The 20601-nt window shown below is 41.2% G+C and overlaps 1 protein-coding gene across 3 annotated transcripts in view; it reads right to left on the reverse strand.

The window, feature by feature from the left end:
* Positions 1 to 20601, reverse strand: part of PDE4B (phosphodiesterase 4B) — a 100772-nt gene that overhangs the window by 39867 nt on the left and 40304 nt on the right. The window contains exons 1-2 of one of the 3 annotated variants that reach the window (XM_064589010.1): positions 1928 to 1979; positions 1559 to 1671 (exon numbers count right to left, since the gene is read on the reverse strand). In XM_064589010.1, the coding sequence (XP_064445080.1) occupies positions 1559 to 1671; positions 1928 to 1964 (150 nt within the window). In that variant the 5' untranslated portion in view covers positions 1965 to 1979. Of the gene's footprint in view, positions 1 to 1558; positions 1876 to 1927; positions 1980 to 20601 lie in introns of those variants that run through there. The other 2 variants (XM_064589009.1, XM_045897475.3) reach the window with 2 other exon arrangements.

The following is a 20601-nucleotide window of genomic DNA, read 5'->3' on the forward strand; positions in this document are numbered from 1 at the left end:
GAAAAACTACCCTTAAATATTGGATCTACATCTCCTATGGGTATCAATGCTCACAACATGCAGTAAATAGAGGATCCGTTAATGCTCCAAAGTAGGCTAAAGCATGTGTGAAAATCTTTCTACTTGGAATCCAGTGTGGTTTGGAGAAGTTACACAGTTAAGCCCTCCTCATGGGGAAGCAGTTGGTTGAGATTTTCAACAGCCTGGAAAATCCCATTTCAATTGAGAACTTCAGAAAAAAAGTCAGTAAACAGTTAATCTCAAAACTTTTCTTCTTTTTTCCAACTTGAATCTAAACTAAAATTTGAGAAAGAGACTTATTTCATTTTTTGCCCTTTCGTTAAGCAATAAACAAGAATAAGAAGAGTCTATCCCCCCACCCCTAGCCCCCTTCAAAACCTCCTAAGGACACAATGCTCCCTCTGCTCAGATCCTTTGAGCAAGAGCCAGTAAGCCTTGATAGGAAGGCGATACTTTTAACCCCAGGAAAGAGGGAGGAGGGACACACATTCCCTAGTGAACCTTGGGGCTGGAAAGGGCACGTTGGCAGGTGTGGAGCAAAATCTTTTCCCAGCCCCCAAACCATAAGACAGTAAGACAATACCTCAGGCTAGGATGATTGGGCATTCTTAAAGTGTGTACTTATAAGGGTACAATGTTAAGGTTTTCCATTAAAAACGAAGCAGTAAGTATATACATATATGCACACACATCATATATATTTATAAAGTTAACATTCTCCAAGGGGGGGAAACAAACAAACAAAAAGCAACAACTCTCACTACATAAATTAGCACTCTAAATCCAGGCGTTAATTAAACAAATGATATAATGATAGATAATTAAAACTTCCATACTAAGTTTTGTCTGGGGATTGTAAACAAAACTATTTCTTTGCAGTACGGGTGGAACTTAATTTCAAATAATTCTACTTTGAAAAGCAGCAAACTTTTAGAAAATAACTTTCGTTTTTGGAGATAAAGTATATTGTTTCTTTTTTTTTTTTTATCTCAGGTCATGCCAGCATCACAAAAGGAATGTTAGGAAATCCCAGAATGTCCTTCTGAGAAGAATTTCAGAATTTATAAAACTTCAGAGCAAACCACTCTCTTCACTGATCTATGGAGGTCACGTTAATTTCTTGTCCAAAAAAAAAAAAAAAGGTGTCTCTCACCTGATTGCAATGCAACATGTTATCCACTTTACCCTGTGAATTCATTCAGATGTCATCTTACTGATAATTGTTTTTTTAAAAAAAGGATTTTCATTTGTACACAAATAAGCCTTATAAGCACCTCTCACCTTAAACATACTCCCAACTACATCAATTAACAAAGAACTTTGGTTGCTGGGAATTAAAGCACACGGAGGATTTTTAACTTCTGCCGTAGCATCCCGACACAAGCCAAGTGTGGCACTTGGGGACAGAATCTTCAGAGGCAGCTCAGCAAACTCATTCTGACCGCGGGCGTCCTCGGATGCACCTCTGCCTCAGGCAGAGGCCAGGGGAGCCCAGGGGAGCGGGGGAGCTTTCAAGAATAAACCGGTCATCTCTTACCTTGTTCGAAGCCATCTCACTGACAGAGCGGTAGGTCTGGATGGTCTCTAGCTGGTCTAAGCACCAGTCCAATTCCTCCAGCGTCTCCATTGCTAATTTTTGATAAGATTCTTCTGCAAACAAACACACAGGCATGTAGTTAGGCTGGAGCGGCTGCAGGCTGTGCATAGCCGAGTCCCCGCTGCCGCCGCTGATCCCGGAGCTACTGAAGGTGGCCCCGTGCTCCTTCATTATTTGCGCGCCGACTCCTTCCTTCCAGCTCTCTCCACCAGGAGAACGAATCACCGCGGTGCTCTGCCTGGGACGGCCGGTGCCAAGTTTTCACCGCCCCCCCCGCCCCCCCGCGGGGATGAGGTGTCCGCGATCTACCAAGAAACTTCCTCTGAGGAAGGAGGCGGGGAACCATCTCTTAGAAGCTCATCTGCATACATGTGTCCTAAAACTAAAGGCAGAAGCAGTTGAGTTTTCTCAGGCTCTCTTGCCTTAGTCATCCTGGGGCTCTTAGGGTGCGTGATGTCATTTCTGAGTGTTTGCAGTCTGGAGGAGAAATGAGGAAAGCATTTTCTCATTTTGCTTTTCTTCTAAATGAAACACACAGTCGAAAACTTGGAGGGGCGGGGGGCAGACAGTTACGTTGGGAGGCTAGGCAGTCATTCATTCCGGGGAATGTGTGCCTGCTGGAGTAACTTTTAACTCAGCAAACACTGACCCACACAAGCAAGAGGTGTAAGCTATTCCTCCCCTCTTCTGAATCCCTCCTTTAAGTAAAGGCAAAATGAGGTTTCCCTGATAAGATGCGGGTCTAAGAGAAACTGGAGTTTTACATGAACACGTTTATTGGCCAGAGTAGGCAGCTCTTGTTATACTAAACAAAGCTAAAACTTCTCTTCTGCAACTGCCAGGATCACAGGGAAATTCTGAACCGGACTTTCAGGTGGAGCCAGATGAGAACACTGCAGATTTTCACTTCGATTAAAGCCAGGAGGCTTTGATTTGTGGATGTGGGACTCAAGACTTTCTGGAAGTATTTCTTAGTGGTTCATTCAAAAAATATTGTTTTTAAGATCATATTTTTTGCTGGATAATAAAGCTCTTCTGAATGGTCACAACATGTCATTCCGTACCCAAACGTTTGTGAGTCTAAACTAATACTCCAGAGTATTGACTTAAGAACTCTATGTTAATAAACACTGAATTAACTTTATAAATGCTGGATGAATGAATGAATGAATGATGCTATAGACAGTGATAAAAGTCAGTCAGACTCTCCTGCATCCATGCCTGATTTTGAGAGGAACAACATTCATTAATTCCATCAAGCTTTCTGGAATGCAAGCACACAACAGGCACTAATAAAATTAAAAATCTTGTATGGAATTCTATTATAGAGAAGACTTCATACATTCCTGTCAAGTTTAGAATGCATTCTTCCCATGTTCATACAGAAATCCGAGGGAGACCACATACCCTTTTATTATTACTTGACATTTTGTGTGTGTGACCCTCACACTTGAAGCAGAAAAGAGAATTAGCACAAGAGAGACCCCAAGGGACTGGGATCCTTGTCCACAGATGCACATTTCAAAGAATCTCTCAAATATGCATACACCTCAGGATAATGTGGGGTTAACATTCAATATCCTGTATGTCATATTTAAAAAGCCACAAAACCACGGGAGGTGACTTCCTCCATTTTTTTCACACTCCTCAAAAATATGCAGACAAGAATTGACGTGCTTTTAGTAACACTCGTTTCAAGCCAGCCTTACACATACCTTCTCTCCTTTCCTCCTCAGTCTTGCTGGGCTACTTCAACATGCAGAATCTTGTCACTTACTCTCTAGTGTGTCCAAAACACCTTCCACTTCTTCCCAGGAAGCTTTTCCTGAAGTGCCAAAACTCTCCCATCCCACTCCCAGCCTCATATCAAAGGAGAAGTCCAACCACTTCCCGATTACTTGGGCTTTACTACCTTGGTGTCTTCCGCATCACAACCTGTGGTTCTTGGTACCTAGGATGCTCTGAGCCTTTTGAATGGGTCAATATGCAAAACGACTGTAAGATGATCTATCCCATTTCTCCTTCATAGAGAGGAGAAAAAGGGATCCAATTTCCACTCAGGGTTGACAACGGAAATATAATAATTATGGCAGCAGAAGCACTAGGAAGGAGGACTTTGCAAAGATCCACCAATGAAGGGTTACCTGCATAGCTCACTCACGGTCTATGACCCAGAGCAAGCACAGGAGAGCTCCTAGAATTGATATAGTAGTGACATGCCCGTGACTGGCCAGTGGATGTGACAGGCCCTTACTCTACTGCCCTTTCTTATTGTGGTCAGCTACAATATTTCTTAAGTGAAAGTTTTTGAAGTTAGTGTTGAAGTTAATGAGGAATTTTTCCTTCTCAGATTCTTAATCTATAGTCAAGGCTTTGTGTCCCATTTTAGACCCTTCTTATCCCAGTAACTAAGTCAGGAGGCACAGATGTCAGTGGGCTGAGTGTATGGGTATCGAACTCCTGCTCCTTCTAGGTACAGACAAAGGAAAGGACCGGTGCTGCTCAGGACTGGCCTCCACACTCTAACTTCCTGGCTCCAGCACCAGAGCCAGATCAGGTGCCTACTGGATACACGGTAAATTCGCAGAGGAATGGAGACCAAAGTGCCTGCCCAAGCAGCCTGCAACTACTTGGCTATCTAGAGGCTGGATGGTGCATCTATAGTACTATGGAAAGAGTAAGAAAGCTTTGGAGTGAGACTCACGCATTTTGAGTTTCTCTTCTACCCTTTACTGTGTGATCCTGGGTCTCAATTTCCTACATCTTAAAATAAGGATAAGAATACTTATCTCATAAAGTTATAAAGGGATTAGAGATAGAGTATATAAAGCTTCTGGTATGTTAGCCAGTTCTCAGTAGATGATCAATACATAGGAGCATAACTATTAATGGTAATCAAAACAACACAGAGGCTTGGCATTTGGGAGTAGGGATATTGTGTTCCCTCAGGCATAAGCATACCATGAGGAGAGTGCAGACCCTCACAGGCCCCCAAGCCCTGTATCTGGTGACTTAGGGCAATACACAGGTCACAAGTTACTGGGGTACCCCTATCCACCAGCTGCCAGACTGATGTGCTGTGCCCCAGCCAGGGGCAGGCTCTGGGGAAGTTGGACATTTCCCTTCCCCACAGTACTGATGCCTCACTCCACAGCAGATAGTTGGCTCCTAAGGATGCCACAAGCTCTGCTTTGGGGCATACTAGATACCTAGATCAGGGTAGGACAAGAGGCTCACTCCCACCAAGACATAGCCTTGTCTACCATGGTACAGCCATGCCAGCCCAGGCCAGGGATGGCTGCTATCATGCCCCATCTGAGACTTTGCAAGGCACACATGCCCAACTCAGACCCTCTCTGCACCTGCACCGAGGGCCCCTCTGGGAATGGATGGCAAGAGTAAGGGACTCTGGATGAGTTCTGGGGTGCCAGGGATCAGGGAAATAGATGGCTGAGAACACGTCCAGGGGAGGCAGGCAAGTAGCCAAAAAAAGGTGGGGCAGCATATGAGCCCAGCCTCCAAGCCACTGGAGTATACTCTATTTTCCCCTCAGACTTCACTTCCAAACACAAGATCAAAGATAAAATTATTTCACGTTTCAAGACAGCAGTGATGGGGCCCTGCTGGATGTGGGAACCACTCTACATCTTGCGCAGGTTGCATGTCCATGAAGATGGTCATTTCCTGTCTTGCAAAATTGGCTCTGAGAAGGAACAATGCTTAATACCACAGAAGCAAGTCTCAAGGGACTAAGAGCAGGTGATGGGACCATGTATGGTCATGGGGTTGACCCTACTGTCACAGATTTCCAGAGGGACAAGGAGAACCAACCTCCTATGTGTCCTTCCCCCTAACAAGAGTGGCAAAGGGAGATTAACTTCCTCTTGTAAGTCTGGTAGGTGTTGCATTTGACCCTGAGAAACAGGAAGAGAGAATGGATAAATAATTATAGTTAATATTAATCTGGTAATAATATGTGGCATTCATAAAGTCCTCTTCTCAAAGGAGCTCTAAGCACACTACTCATTTATCCTTGCGACATCTCTGATAGCCACTGAAGAGGTATGATTATCTCCAACTTACCTTAAGGCACAAGCCAAGAAGTCAGAGGTTAAATTACTAGAGCAAGATTCCTGGCAAGACCATATCTTGGTCTATGAACTAAAGGATTCAGCTTCGCACGAAAAATGCACGAATCCCTGAAAATGCTGATTTAAAGTGGTGTCTTACCCTTGGGTATTTTCTATTTAAAATTGTGTAATTGCTTTCTTAAATGTTGTCACCTTCTTGAGTCTCTTCCCCTTTCTGCTGTATCTAACACAGGGAGTAGTACAGGGAGGCTGTGCAGTATTTACTCAGAAGAGCTGGAATGGTTCTGGTCCTTCCTCTTGCTTCAGTGTCTGACCTAAGGCAAGTTACCTGAGTGGGCTGAGACTAAATTTCTTTATCTGGAAAATGAGGGTTAAGAAGAAGACTTACCCTAATCTCACAGGGAAGGCAGAATAGGAGAATGCACACAAAACCACACTGTCGACCTTTAAGTATTGTGCACATTTTGTAAATATCACATGTATGATTACAGATGGGATATCGGTATGTTAGAGAAAATTACAGAGAAGCAGAAATTTGAAATGACAAGAACGTCACATTTTTACTAAGATCACCATTATTAATGTGCACGTATGTCTATGTATGTGCATGGAGATCATATTATACAAACTATTGAGTTACACTCTTTTTTTCAGTCAATGATGTCCCCTTTTCTGTTTTAACAGTTTTCCAATTCAGCTAATAGTTAGCCCACATTCCAATTTCCCCAGGTTTTTTTTCCCCCTCACAAATCCAGCAGAAATGTGTGTGTGTGTGTGTGTGTGGAGAGAGAGAGAGAGAGAGGTGTGTGGGAAAGGAAAGACCCAGAGATGGGATGGGAAAGGGTAATGAGAAATCTCAGCCTGGCCACGAAAGGGCTAGCTCCTCATAGCTGGAAAACATGGAAATAGATTTTAGCAGTAAAGAAGTTAGTGGCCCCGCTAGTAACAGACCTCAGGTGCCCTAAGAGTTGGCCCCACACTCAGTGCAAGAAAGTGTTATTATCCCACTGATCTCTGGGAAAAGTGGAGACAGAGGCCATTTACACACCTATATCATTTAAACTTTGAAACCCTATGTATCATAATTCTTAATACAGATGAGAATTCAGCAAGTGAGAGCAACACATTATAGCCCAAATATAAATTTTCTACAAACAATATCTCAATGCAATTTTTTATTGAGGTATGATTGACATACAAAAAAGCTGTGCATATTTAATGTGTACACCTTGATGAGTTTGAAGATAAGCATACACCTGTGAAGCCGTCACCATAAACAATGTCATAAACTTACCCATCATCTCTAAAAGTTTTCTCCCTCCCTCAGTGTGTGTGTGTGTGTGTGTATGTGCGTGCATGCGTGTGTTATGAGAATATTTAACATAAGATCTACCCTCTTAACCAATTTTTAAGTATATGACACATTATTGTTTACTATATGCACCACGCTATACAGTAGTCTTTAGGACTTACTTTCATATCTGAAACTATGTACTTTTTGACCAGCACCTTCCCAATCCCCTTTCCCCCAGCCCTTGGTAATTACCAGTCTACTCTCAGTTTTTATGTGTTTTACTATGTTAGATTCCTGATTTAAGGGATCATTCTAAATGCAATTTGAAGATAGCTCCATATGTATCAGAAACATATCCATCAAGTCATTCCACTTTCTACCCAAAGATAGCACATAGAAAAGAAATGTAAGTAACCTCTTATTTAGCTGCCTCACATAATCAAATTCTTCCCAGTAGCAAAGGTGGTAGTTATTTGCAAGGTTGTATAGTAGTTAAATCAATCAGAACCACTCCACATGCAACAACAAGGATGAATCTAACAAATATAAATGTCAAACAAAAGAAACCAGATATTGCAAAGTACATAAGAATGGGATTCAATTTATATGAAGTTCAAAAGAGGCAAAAATGAATCTATGATATCAGAAGTCAAGATATTAGTTACTGTGGAGGGCTAGTGACTGGAAGGCACTTAGCGGGGGAGGGCTTGGTAATGGTCCCTTTCTTGCTCTGACTACTAATTACATGAGTGTGTTCATTTTATGAAAATTCACTGACTCCTAACACTTGTGATTTGTGCACTGTTCTCCATCTTTCTGATTTTCCATGTATGCTTTCAACAGATAGTCCCATCCAGGGAAGCCCACTTTAAAAAACAAAGAACAGGATTTCTAAAAAGCACATATTTCCTTTCCTTTTGTTGAACTATAGCAATGGGTATCAACAGAATTTGAATAAATCTAACACAGCTGAAAAACAGCTCCCCCAAATATGTTAGTTTATATTGCATAGGCCAGGATGCTCCTACTAACTCAAAATTCAGTGAAACACATGGGAGTCTGACCCAGACGTTTATAAATCCTGATGGTGCCATTCATTTACTAGCAGTGTAACCTTAGACAAGATGAGTATTCTGACTATGCCTCTGTTTCTTTACCTATAAAACAGGAAGATGGCATAAACAGCTGTGAGAATTAAGGGAAGCAACCCATGCCAAGTGTTTGATACAGTGCTGGCATGTGTTAGGAAGTTTTGTTGCCCCCATCCCCCCCATCCCCAACCCTCTCCCTGTTCCTGGTCACTTTCCTGGAGGCAGATTGCCACATATTTGATAACTGAGTTGGGTGGAGTTTTGGTCTGGCCCTAGGGAGAGAAGTACGTGTAAGTGGCCATGAAATCCTAAAGTGTCCCTCCCACTGTCTGACCTCAGAAAGACCTGCCTCTTGGTTAGGTTAGAGTTTGTTGGTGTTCACTTCTAAAATACAGACCTGGCCTGATATATCATTCTGCTTTCACCAAATCCTGACTGATACACCAGATCAGTGGACCTTCAGATGTAGTTTGTTCATTTATTCATTCCACAAAAATACATTGAGTATTTGGTATATGCCAAGACTGATGCTAGGGGCTGGGTGTTACCGCAACGAACAAGACATGGTCCATTGCATTCAATGATTACATAAGAAACGCCTTTCCCATTCTCCAAAATGGTCCATCTGTGGAACTAGGTGCCTTAGCAGCTTCCTCCCCCGTACCCCCTGCCCCAAATGTATACAATGCCTTGGTGAAAATTAGAAAAATGTGCCCTCTCTTGGCAGACATAACCCTTGGGCAGAAAGCTTGGGAAGTGACGCATGGGCTGAATTTCAGCTCTCTCCATCACTTGGCTGAGTACCTTTGATCAGTATCCAAACTACACCATGCCCTTACGCAATGGCCCTGTGGCACACGAATATGGGGGCAAACCAGCATGGAGCTTTCCCCCACATGACCGGGAGTGCTCTGTGAAAGCAGAGCACAGAACACAGAGTCACAGCAAAACCGACACTTTTAACCTCAAAATAAAGCAAACCCTTGACATTGAAAAGGAAAGTATCCCAAGACCTTCCCTAGCTCTTAATTTGTGAATACCATAACTGAAATAGCATTAAATAGGCCTCTATAAAATAGCTTAAAAATTTAATTTGATAGACTAATTATTACCCTTAAATACAGTTTTTGTTTTTGTGACAAAACTTCTAAAGCAAGGGCTCCACAGGAGGAAAAAAATATTAAAGAAGTCCTTCATCAGGAAAACTAAGGAACCACTCTTCTGATCCTTGGAAGTGAGAAGGGTGTATTAATTGGATGCTCTGTATTCAGCTTATGACTCTAGCTTTAGCCACAAGCTTCTAACCCTGTAGATGTCCTCTCTACGCTCTTTGTGCCTTGAAGTTAGCAGGCTTATTTCATTCCTCTGTTGCCCCTCACAGTGCAATAAGTATTTGTTAAAATGCAAAACAGTTTCATACATATGGAAATCAGCCTCTCTTTATTTCAAGGTATTAAGTTGTGGCTATTGGCCTATTTATTTAGTGGTCTTGGTTATGATTTTTTTTCCCTTATATTAGCAATACCTTTCTTTTCATTGTAGGTTCTTATGTCCAAAGGTATTTCTTTTCTTCTGATGAATAGCTGGTAAATGAAATGTACCTGTGTTAGAGTGCAACATTTCAAGAAGGCATGTTGCTTTAACCTTGAGTAAAACGTTCTTAGAACAAATCACAGAAACTGGAGGACATTTATACATTCTGTAACACAGTTCCTCCAAAGGCAGTTTGTAAGCCCTATGTGGCCTTTCTCTTGGCAGGACTTTGTCAATGTGTCTTTATAAATACAGAACTTTGCAATTGCATATGACAGGGATTTCACTGTGGGTGGATTCATGGAAGAAGAGGTTCACTGCCCTCAAGAGAAATAACAGTGAAAAGTAGGTCATTTTGATGCCGATTTTTTTAGCAAACTCCTCTAAGACTACAAGTTAAAAAAAACCTCCAATCACAACTAGCTTTTGTACATATAACTTGACAGTTTACCAAGTACTTTCACTTGCAAATCTTAGTTTTTCCTTGAAAAATAAATCCCAGGAGATAGAAATTATTATTATGCAGTATTATTAAACATTTTCCATTATGCATGTGAGGAAGTTGAGGCTTGTTGGTGTTTAATGATTTGCTCAAAGTCATCCAACGAGAGAGAAAGAGAGAGAGAGAGAGAGAGAGAGAGAGAGATGAGATGAGAGATTGAGAGGAAGGAGGGAGGGAGGAGGAAGGGGGACAGCCAGCAGGGAGGGAGAGAACCTAACTTCTCTGATTCTAAATTCCATGGTAATTTTTACTAAGCCACGGGGCCTGTTATAAACAAATGGCCCAACTTTTTCTTTCACCCAGGTGGACTCAGACAGGGCAAAACTGGTTCTGATGCACCAGTCTCAAGCTCTATTCCCTTCTGCCCCACCTCCCCTTCTTCCAATGTCCTTCCCCTTACAGAAACCTGCTCTTCAGAAGGACTCTGACTTTGGCATTTACTTACTAACGGGGATCTGTACACATCTAGGCAATAACACGCACCATCAATGGGAAAGAGTGCTCAAGGAACTTCATTGTCCACCTGTATTAGTGTTAAAGAGCAGTGACACAAGAAAGTGATCAAAGATGGAGGTAAGTTGCTATCCAAATATTTTTCTAATACATTAAATATATGCAAGAAATATTTAGGAAGAATATACAATAGTGGTTAAAAGCTTAGTCTTTGGAACCAGACTGCCAGGGCTCCAATACCACCACTTACTGTTACCTAACATTAAAGAAGTTACTTAACTTCCCTATGCCTCAGTTTCCTCCCCCATGTAAGGAGAATAAAAACAGTAACTATATAATAGATTGTAGTATTTAATTAGTAAATAAATGTGAAATGCTTAGGACAGTACCTGCTGTATTGTAAGTACCAGATAATATTGGCTATTTGTTGTTTGCTGGATATGATACAATAAATAATGAGTCGATTGTTAAAAAGTGTTTTGAGTAGATTTGACACACAATTAGTTTCAGGTGCACAACAAGGTGGTCCAACTTCTCTAAAGGTTATGCCATGCTCACCACAAATGCAGCTATCATCTATCAGCATACAGCACTGTTACAATATCGTCAATCACATCCCCTATGCTCTGCCTTTTGTTCCTGAGATTTAGTCATTCCATAACTGGAAGCCTGTATCTCCTATTCCCCTTCACCCATTGCCCATCCTCCTCACCATCTCCTGCACCCATCATTTTATTCCCTATATTTACAGGTTTGATTCTGGTTTTTGTTTGTTTATTCATTTGTTCTTTTAGATCCCACATATGAGTGAAATCATATGGTATTTGTCTTTCTCAGTCTGATTTATTTCACTTAGCATAATACCCTCTAGGTCCATCGATGCCATTGCAAATGGCATTACATCCTTTTTTATGGCTGTGTAATACACACACACACACATATACACACACAATATATATACTATATATACACTATTATATATGCATGCCTATATACATACAAATATATATATATACACATACATATACACACACACACACCAACATATATACACATCATATTAATGAATAGATTCTTTGAGGGACTATTATGTTGTAGGCTCAGCAGGAAACTCTAAGGATATAGTGGTAAATTTTATAGACATTGGTTTTGCTTATTTTAAGCCTATATTCTGGCAGAAATAGAATATTACACAAGAACTTACTTAGTTAAAATTGGGAAAGGAGCTAGTAAGAAGTGTAGATGGTCCTAAGAATTTGCCACAGGGATAACAGGGGACCCAAAAGTCTGAGGAGCAGGGATGGGACACAGGGAGTTCAGGGAAAGTTACACCTTGAAAGGTTATGAGATTCAAAGGAATAAGAATCGAGTACAAGGCTGCCAGGGTGGCTCAGTTGGTTGCACATCTGGCTCTTGTTTTCGGCTCAGGTTGTGATCTCGGGGTCTTGGGATTGAGCCCTGTGTAGGCAAGGAGTCTGCTTGAGATTCTCTCCCTCTGCCCCTCCCCAGATGGGTCTCTCATAAATAAATAAATAAATAAATAAATAAATAAATAAATAAATAAATAAATAAAATCTTAAAAAAAAAAAAGAAAGACTTGGGTACAAACAGGAAAGAGCATTCTAGGCAGGGATAATAGCAGGGTATGCTCACCGAACTGAGAGCAGTACCTGTGGCAAGAACACAGAGAGAAAAACTGGTATTAGAAGTTTAAATCAGGTCATACACAGCCAAGGAAGGCCATGGAGAGGACTTTGGACTTCGTTCTGGATTCAATGGGAAACCTTTTTGGAACTTTATCAAAGGAGTGGCCTAGCCAAATTTGCATTTTAAAAAGATCACTCTACCTGCAATTTGGAGAATAAACTTGAAGGCAGGAAAGGAGGCCAGCTAAATTGTATTTAAAAGCCCAGAGTCTGGAGGAAGACAAATAGGAGTTTGATTTCTGGCTCTGCCATTTGATTTATTAACAGTGTGAACCTGGACAAGTTACTTCATTTCTTTAAGTCTTCATTTCCTCATCTTTCCCACAGCATTGTATATCTTTCCCACCAGGTTGTATGCGGAGTAAATGAAGTATCCACATCAAAACACGCAGCAGAGTACCCAGTACCTCGTAAAGTATTCATGCCAGTGGCTAGTAGCATTATTAATTTTATTGCAGTAACCTATGCAGGGGCTGGTGTGGCTAGAATTACAGAGCAGTGGAGATGGAATCGGGTAAATGGGCTTGAGATGCTCACGAGTCGCAATCAGATGGCCTCTAGGAGGGTGGTATTTGGCTGGTGACCAAAACTCCCAGTCATTTCGGCTTTTCAGGCCCAGGACATGATTTTCGCCAGTGTGATTTGACTTCATTCTGTTTATATTAGTCCAATTCACAAGAACATGTTGAGAAGAGACCAAACGATCAATTTACAGAGAGTAATAATTTATGGGGAGTTTTTCATGTCATCTAGTCATTCCACATTCCTTGACATGGGAGACCAATTTCTATTCATAAGATTGCTTGGTAAGCATGAAATCAGAGCAGGGGGGTTAGTCGGATGATTACGCTGCTTTCCTCAAGCCTGATACACTCAACTTCACTACTGAGGTAGACTGTAGTTGTTTCTGCTCTATCTGAAGTACCCTTCCCAGCTTTATTCACCTGGTTAATTTTTACTTCTCTTTTAGGAGTCAGTCTAGAGTTATCTCTACAAAGTTTTTTAAATATTTAAAGGTTGGATTAAGCTCCCTTCCCTTCCCTTCTCACACCCATTAGATAACCTTCTTGAGAGAAGGGAACATATCTTTTGCCTGATCTTTTATGCAGCACAGCATCTATTGTCTAGTAGAAGCTCAAAAAATATTGTTTGCACTGCTGACTTGCCTAACATACCAATAGATGGGATATCGATTAACCAAAAGGAATGGGGCCTCTGCTACTGAACAATATTAGAGAAACAATGTCAGGAATTCTTGTCCTTGGCACTCTTTTTATTAGTCGTCAAACAAATCATCTTCTTTTTCGCTGATTTTTCAGAGCAACAACAATTAATGGACTCTACATTTCTTTTGCATTCATATCTTGATTAGATTTCTTGGTTGGTTAAGTTTGTTGTTGTTGTTGTTTTTTAAAGTAGGCTCCAAGCCCAACATGGTGCTTGATCTCATGACTCTGAGATCAAGAGTCACATGCTCTACCAACTGAACCAGCTAGGTGCCCCTAGGCTGGCTAGTTTTAATATGGGGGACATTTAAGGAGACTTCTGCAAAATCACATGCAGAACTTGTTATTTGACTCTCACTGAAGAGCGGTATTCAGGCACCTTACTGATGGTCTCTGCATCAAGCAATTCTAGAATTCCAAATATTTTGACAACTGTCATAAGAAAGATACAAGTAAGTTCAGAGGCAGCACAGATAGATCTTAAAGACATAGGGGAAAGGGAGATCAAGACAGATTTGGAGGCCAGCTAAAGAAGAATGGATGGAATTCTGAGAGATGAAAAAAATGAGGTAAGGCAATGAACAGCATGAATAAAGGTATAAAATTAGAAACACACCACACCATTTTGTTCTGTTTGGGGAGATCAAATACAACAGTCCTATTTGGTTAGAACATTGGGTTTTAGTAAGGGAGTAGAGTAGAATAAATTTGCAAAAGTAGAGTGGTCAGGGCAATCTTGAAGAACTTTTTACACTAGACTAAGGTATCTGATTTTACTTGTCAGGCAATGAAGAGTTATTGAAAATTGTTCAACAGAAGAATGGCACACACAAAGTGGCTTATAAATATCTTAATACTGTTTTACAGTTGTGCAATGCTTTGCAGTTATAGATTTCTTTCATATGTACACTCTCTTTCAATCTTCACCATACCTTATCAGAGAGGTATTATTGTCTCTATTTTATACAGGAAGAGACTGATGTCCAGGGAGTTTTAGTGTCTCACTCCAAATCCCGTAAGTGGTAAATGCAGAACCTAGAGACTTGAATCTAGGCTTTCTGACTCTAAGTTCAGTGTTCTTGCTATTACTATGATGCCTATGTGAAAATGAATTATTGATCTGATAGCAGTAAATTGTAAGGACTACAGGATGGAGTAAAGAATAAGCACTCGATAAATTATAAATATCATGATTATTACTTACAGGAAAAGTTAGGACTTAAGAAGAAATGGGGTCCCAAACTGTAGAAGGGTTATTTATACCTTAACTTTATTTTTGCCTGTAGAATGAAAGTTGTCAAAGGAATTTCAAGAATAGAGAATAGAAGCAAAGGTTTTTGCCATTAGGAGTAAATATGGTAGGTGGAGAACAAAAGAGGGCTAGAAATTTTCCTGCCTCTCAAGACATTATTAGCCAAATCTCTTTCAACTACCTGCAGGAAAGCCCCATTCACCTGGTGTTCTGCTGGGTGATTGCAGAAAGCCTACTCCATATAGCCTTTTCTAGTTGACAAAGCACTTTGAAGTTTGCTTATTTTCTTCTGCAAACAAAGCCATGAAAGTTATCCCCATATTTGCGAATGAAATCATTGAGGCTCATCAAGGCAAAGGGACCTGCTTTAGAATCTGGAATTTCTGCCTTGTCCAACATGGGACTTGCTAGTCATGTGTGGCTACTGAGCACTAAGACTTGGCTAGTCTGATGTGATATGATATGTCTAGTCAGTGTGCATGGGTAATATACACACTGGATTTCACGGACTTTGGGTGAAAAAAATCATGCAAAATAGCTCAATAAGTTTTAATATTTGGTTACATGTTGAAATTACAATATTTTAGGTATTATTAAGTAAAGTACATTATTAAAGCTAATTGCATCTGTTTCTTTTTATGTGTTTAGTAGAAAATTTAAAACTATGGGGCTTGCATTATATCTCTATTGGACAGCACTGTTATAGATCATAGCCTATAGCCAGGACTTGAACAGCCCACATTCATAACCCCACAGATGCTTGTCTTAAAAGAGGTAGTAATAAAGATCATAGTTAACATTCATTGAGTGCCAGTTGCACTTTCTAGGCACTTTACATTCATGAACTAATTTTATCTTCATCAAAATTTCATGACCTGAGTATTATTTTATTGTAAAACACAGAAATTCAGTAACTTTCTCAGGGTCACAGATTTAGTAGAGTCAGAATTCAGACTTAGGCAAGTCTACCTCCAGTGCCATTAGGAATGCCTCCATTGCTGCCTGTTTGCTAAATCCCGAGGAGACATTTGGATGGGCTTCATTTTATTTTAATCTGAGAGACTTTGTATATGATCTCATTTAATTTTTGCAACAACCCCATTAAGTAGTTATCATGCCTATTTTATAGGTGAGCAAACTGAGGCTCAAGAGGTTACACAGTCTGCCCAAAATTATACTGGATCCATGCTGGAACTCAGTTTCTAATCCAGCCTGAATCTAAAGTTGATACTTGATCATTATGCCGGTCTCCTAGGGGTGATCTCCAGGCTAAACCTTGAAGTACTGACACTGTCTCACTCCAGGGTAGCCTTTGGCAAATTATCCTCTTTAGAATTGGTCCAGATGACCTCCATCCTCAGCCAGGTTTGGTGATAATCACCCTATCTGAATCTTTCATTTTCAATATATTTTTTTTTCCTACAAGTTCTGCCACCTCAAACTCTCCTGGGATCTGATGAAAAACTTTTTTTTAAAAAAGGGAGGGAGGAAGGAAGGGATGAAGAGAGGGGGAAGAAAGAAAAAAAGAAAGAAAGAAAAAAGAAAGAAAGAAAGAAAGAAAGAAAGAAAGAAAGAAAGAAAGAAAGAAAGAAAGAAAAGAAAGAAAGAAAGAAAGAAAAAGAAAGAAAGAGGGAGACCAAACAAAACCAAATGAAACCAAATGAAACACAAAAACAGTATTCCCCTCAGGCAGTCTCCAGTAGGGTTGACCATTCATTTCAGCAGGGTCCTGCTTCTTTCAAATCTGATCATCATCTACCCCCAAATGCGGGCTGCAATGATTTAATTAAACAGAGATAATCATAGATTTCAGAGATAGAACAGCTGGTCCTCCTGAAGACATTCTTAGAAACATCTAAGTAGCCCAGGGCTGTGTCCAAAATGAGATGGGTGGGGATGTGGGGAGTGCAGGTGTGGTGGGGGGTGGGAGGAAGGAACATAGACCGAGACTTACAGCCTCTCCAGGTGATTTATGGAGTTCTGGATGTGAATGAAGACACAGAATGAATAAAGTCAAGCAACTCCTTTGGGGGTGGGGTTTGTGCGTGTGTGTATGTGCATGTGTGTGTGTGGTGAGAAAGGTTAATAGTATGATTTTTGCAGCCTTGTTCAAAGGTAGACAAGCCGTTGTTTTCTGTGACAGATTTGGAACTTCTAACTAGCATGCATCGAAATATAAAATCAGGTCCCAGGTTTCATGGCAACCCAACCTGACACAGCAGCGAACAAAAGTGGGAGAATATAGAAGTCCACCCTGTATGGCACAGCCAGCTTGGCTTCCTTTGGCCAATTTCTCCTGATTTAGCAGTACTTCCGCTCTTGCCCTCATTTCCCCTGGTTTGTAAACTACGTCACTTCACTGAACTCAACTCCAGACTGTAGAAAAACAAAATTTTGTATTTCAGCAGTGGTTTTCTTGGCATCTCTACCTCTGAAGAATTTCATGTAATTCTAACTTTCCCTTTCTATCTTTGAAAGACGGTCGCTATAAGCTCTGCTTACTCTCTCTCTGCTTCTTCCTTTCTAATGGGATGTCCAATGCAGTATAATGCAGCGTCTGTGTAACTGTGATTAAAGATTCAGTGTTTGGTTTAAACCAATATTTACCAGTGAAATCCCGCCAACATAAATGTGCAGGCGAGGTAAAAAATATTGGCTTAAATCAATCTCCCCCTGAACACACACATACAGACAAGGACTGTAAATGTTTCATGTGTCACTTCTGACGTCCTGGCCTCTTTCCTTCAGCTTCATGCATATATCAATGTAACGCAGACTCCGGCGGAATCCAGATAATAGGTTCTGACAGTGATTTTTTTTTTTGAAGTTGTTTCTCTAGCCAAGGTTTGTTGTTGTTTAATTGGTTTGGTTTTGTTCTTGTATGGTGGTTCTTCTGGCACCACCACACATTGCCGTGGCATCTCGTTTAAAAGGTTTCCTTCAATTATGAGACTTTGTAATTACTCGAAATAGGAGTAAACAAGGGAATTGCGATCGTTTAAAACACAGCTTTAACTACCAAGCTTAATGTGGAACCATACAATCGGCATTTTGAGATTAAGTCCGTGTAGGCGAGCGATTGCTTTAATTTAGCGAACATTCACTGAACTGAATTTATTCACTGACTGAATTTACTGAATGAATGAATTACTGCTACACTTTGAATGCATTTCAAATAGTTGTAGTTTGGATTAGAAATTATTTTTCTGAAACTGAATAACCCAGGCAGCCAGCAGACAGAAGGCCCCAGCGGGCACCTGGCAGCCTCAGGAGAACTGGAGAGGGTGGAGAGGGTGGAGAGCGAGGGAGATTTTTACATGGCCGAGGCGCAGGACCAAGCCCTCGGTGAAAACTGAATTGCAGTTCCCATACCGCACTTCCTCTTAGGGAGGGAGGGCTGGGTCTCAGATGAGGAAAGCGGAATGACTCATCTACAAAAAAAGGCCACTGAAATTTGCTAATGGCAAGCCCTGAACGGTACCTGGCAAACAGCAGGCACTTAATACTTGCCTTATAGACAGGCAAAATAAAATGCAATAACCTCCGTCATATATGGGGGTTGAGTGTGGAATGTTCCAGTCAGGGCGTAGGGGCAAAAGAGCAATTCTATGTCTCGTAGTGATAAAATCCCTTTTGTTGCTTTCTCTAACTCTGAATGCTCAAGAGCCTGCGCACCAAAAACTGAAGGACCATGGGAAGGACAGATAAGACAGTTATTGTTAATTATAGCAGTAATTAATTAAGAGTCGGCCTGAAGAAAATATCTCTAATCTTCAAAATAACCTCGTGAGGTAGATTGCATTATCATTAATGTATAGAAGACAGAACAGGTGGGAACGGAGATGGGCAAGGTGGCTTGGGCATCTGGACTTAATGGCGGGCCCCAGTGGGGAATACCCAGAAGTACAAGACACAGTCATTGCCATGCTGAAGGAATGTGTAGTCCGGAAGGGGAGCAGGGATGCACAGACATAGAATGAAAACAGCAAGGACACACCGTGGGCTGGGCATCAGACCACTGGAGAAGAACCGAGAGCTGCAAAAGTGTGCTGGACTATGAGCAGAACAGGTGCTTAATACATGTTTGTGGAAGTGCACTGAACTTAATTAAGAGCCAGGTAAAGGTAATCTTAGAAGGAAAGACATGGAATCCATACTGAAATGCAAAGCAGTGGGAAGACAAGGCTTACTGAGCAGTGGGTGTTGAAGAAAAATGGTTAGAGAGTCAGAGTGGGTCTAATTATGAAGCGAAGCAGAAGAGTCAGGACTACTGGAGACTCTTAAACAGAGGAGACGCATGAGGAAAGTTGGGATTTAGGACAATTAAGCCGGCGGGACTTTATCAGATGGTTCTCAATGGGACGGAGCTAGAGTTAGGGACCCCAGGAAGATCCTAGGGCAGGGATTTAAGTTAAAAACAATGCAGGCTAGAATAGATGGTGACAATAGGAGGGAAGAAAAGAGTTAAATTCTAAGCAATGCCTGGAAGAAAAAAAGATGTATCTTCATAAGAGATGGTATATACAACATTAGGGAGAGAAAGGTGTCCAAAATTGTCACCAAGGTTTCTAACCCTATAGTGGGACATAAGAACAGAACCAGAGACAGATGTGAGGGAGTTGGAGGATGGGGAGGAAGAAACATGGAGTTTGGTGTGATTCCCATATTGTTAGAAGGATTTGGGGTGGGTCTCATAAATGGTCAGAATTCCAGGCATGGATTGCCCCAAGGATTATAGGCTAGGGATTGTGAGTACATACTACTTGGACATGGCTATTGAGGACATGTGTCTGTCTTCTAATTGGTTCCTGGAGAAAGGTCAATAACAAATTCATTATTCCCCTCGATTATCTCACCAATTCCTTATTTTCCTCCACTCCCTCTTCCCCCATTTCCTCAGTCCCCAGTTGCTACACAGTCAAAGCAATGCCATGAGTGATATATGTCTTGGATGATTTCCAGCTCTGCAGGACACAAACCTAATGCAGGAGATTTCTCTATCCTCAGGATCGGCAAGGAACCAGGCCAAATGCTCCATAGTGGAGAGAACCATTAGAGCTGGAGGGGTCTTAGACACCCGACTCCTTGGTTCATAGGCAATGAGACCAAGGCCAGGAGATGAGACTTGACATCTCCAAGATTACACAGCCTCCATGTAACAGCAGAGACCAATTCTGAATTTTTACAGAACCTTTTGTTATTGCCATTATATTATGCCTCATCTCTGACTGGCAATATTTAAAGTACTATTCAATTAGACTAATATTTATTGGATACAAAATACATCAGCCCCTACGCTAGGCACAGGGGATACCAAGAAGGGTAAATATAGCAGTCATTGCCACCGAGGCACTTACAGTCCCGAAAAACTGTTTTGATAATAGGAGTAGTTACTTCTCCTTGGGTAGGGGTGTTGGGGAAGGCTTACTGAAGGAAATTATGCCTTGGGAAGGTTTTAAAGGATGAATAGGAGCTTGCCTGGCAGAAGATAGAAAAAGAAGGTAAATGCATTCTAAGCAAAGGGACCCTCATATATCAAAGTAAAGCGACAACACAGTATAGTGCTTGGAGTTACTGTAAGGGCTCAGTAGTTCTATGGTATTGAGGGTAGAGGAGAGGCAGGCAAAGCGCTGCTAGGAATATCAAAATATTAAAGGGGGGGGTAGGGGGGTGGGTAACATGAAGAAGATATCCAGAAGTTCCCTGAGTGATGTTCTATAGAGGTATTGTCACAATCAGAGATAGATGTGCTTCTACAGAGAAAAGTCAGTAAACTTTTTAAAAAGGCCAGACAGCAATCCTTTTAGGTTTGTGGGCCATATGGTCTCTGTGAAT

The sequence above is a fragment of the Mirounga angustirostris genome, unplaced genomic scaffold, assembly GCF_029215605.1.
Source record: "Mirounga angustirostris isolate CCGP_5_RB_7025 unplaced genomic scaffold, mMirAng1.0.hap1 SCAF_4, whole genome shotgun sequence".
NCBI lineage: Eukaryota > Metazoa > Chordata > Mammalia > Carnivora > Phocidae > Mirounga > Mirounga angustirostris.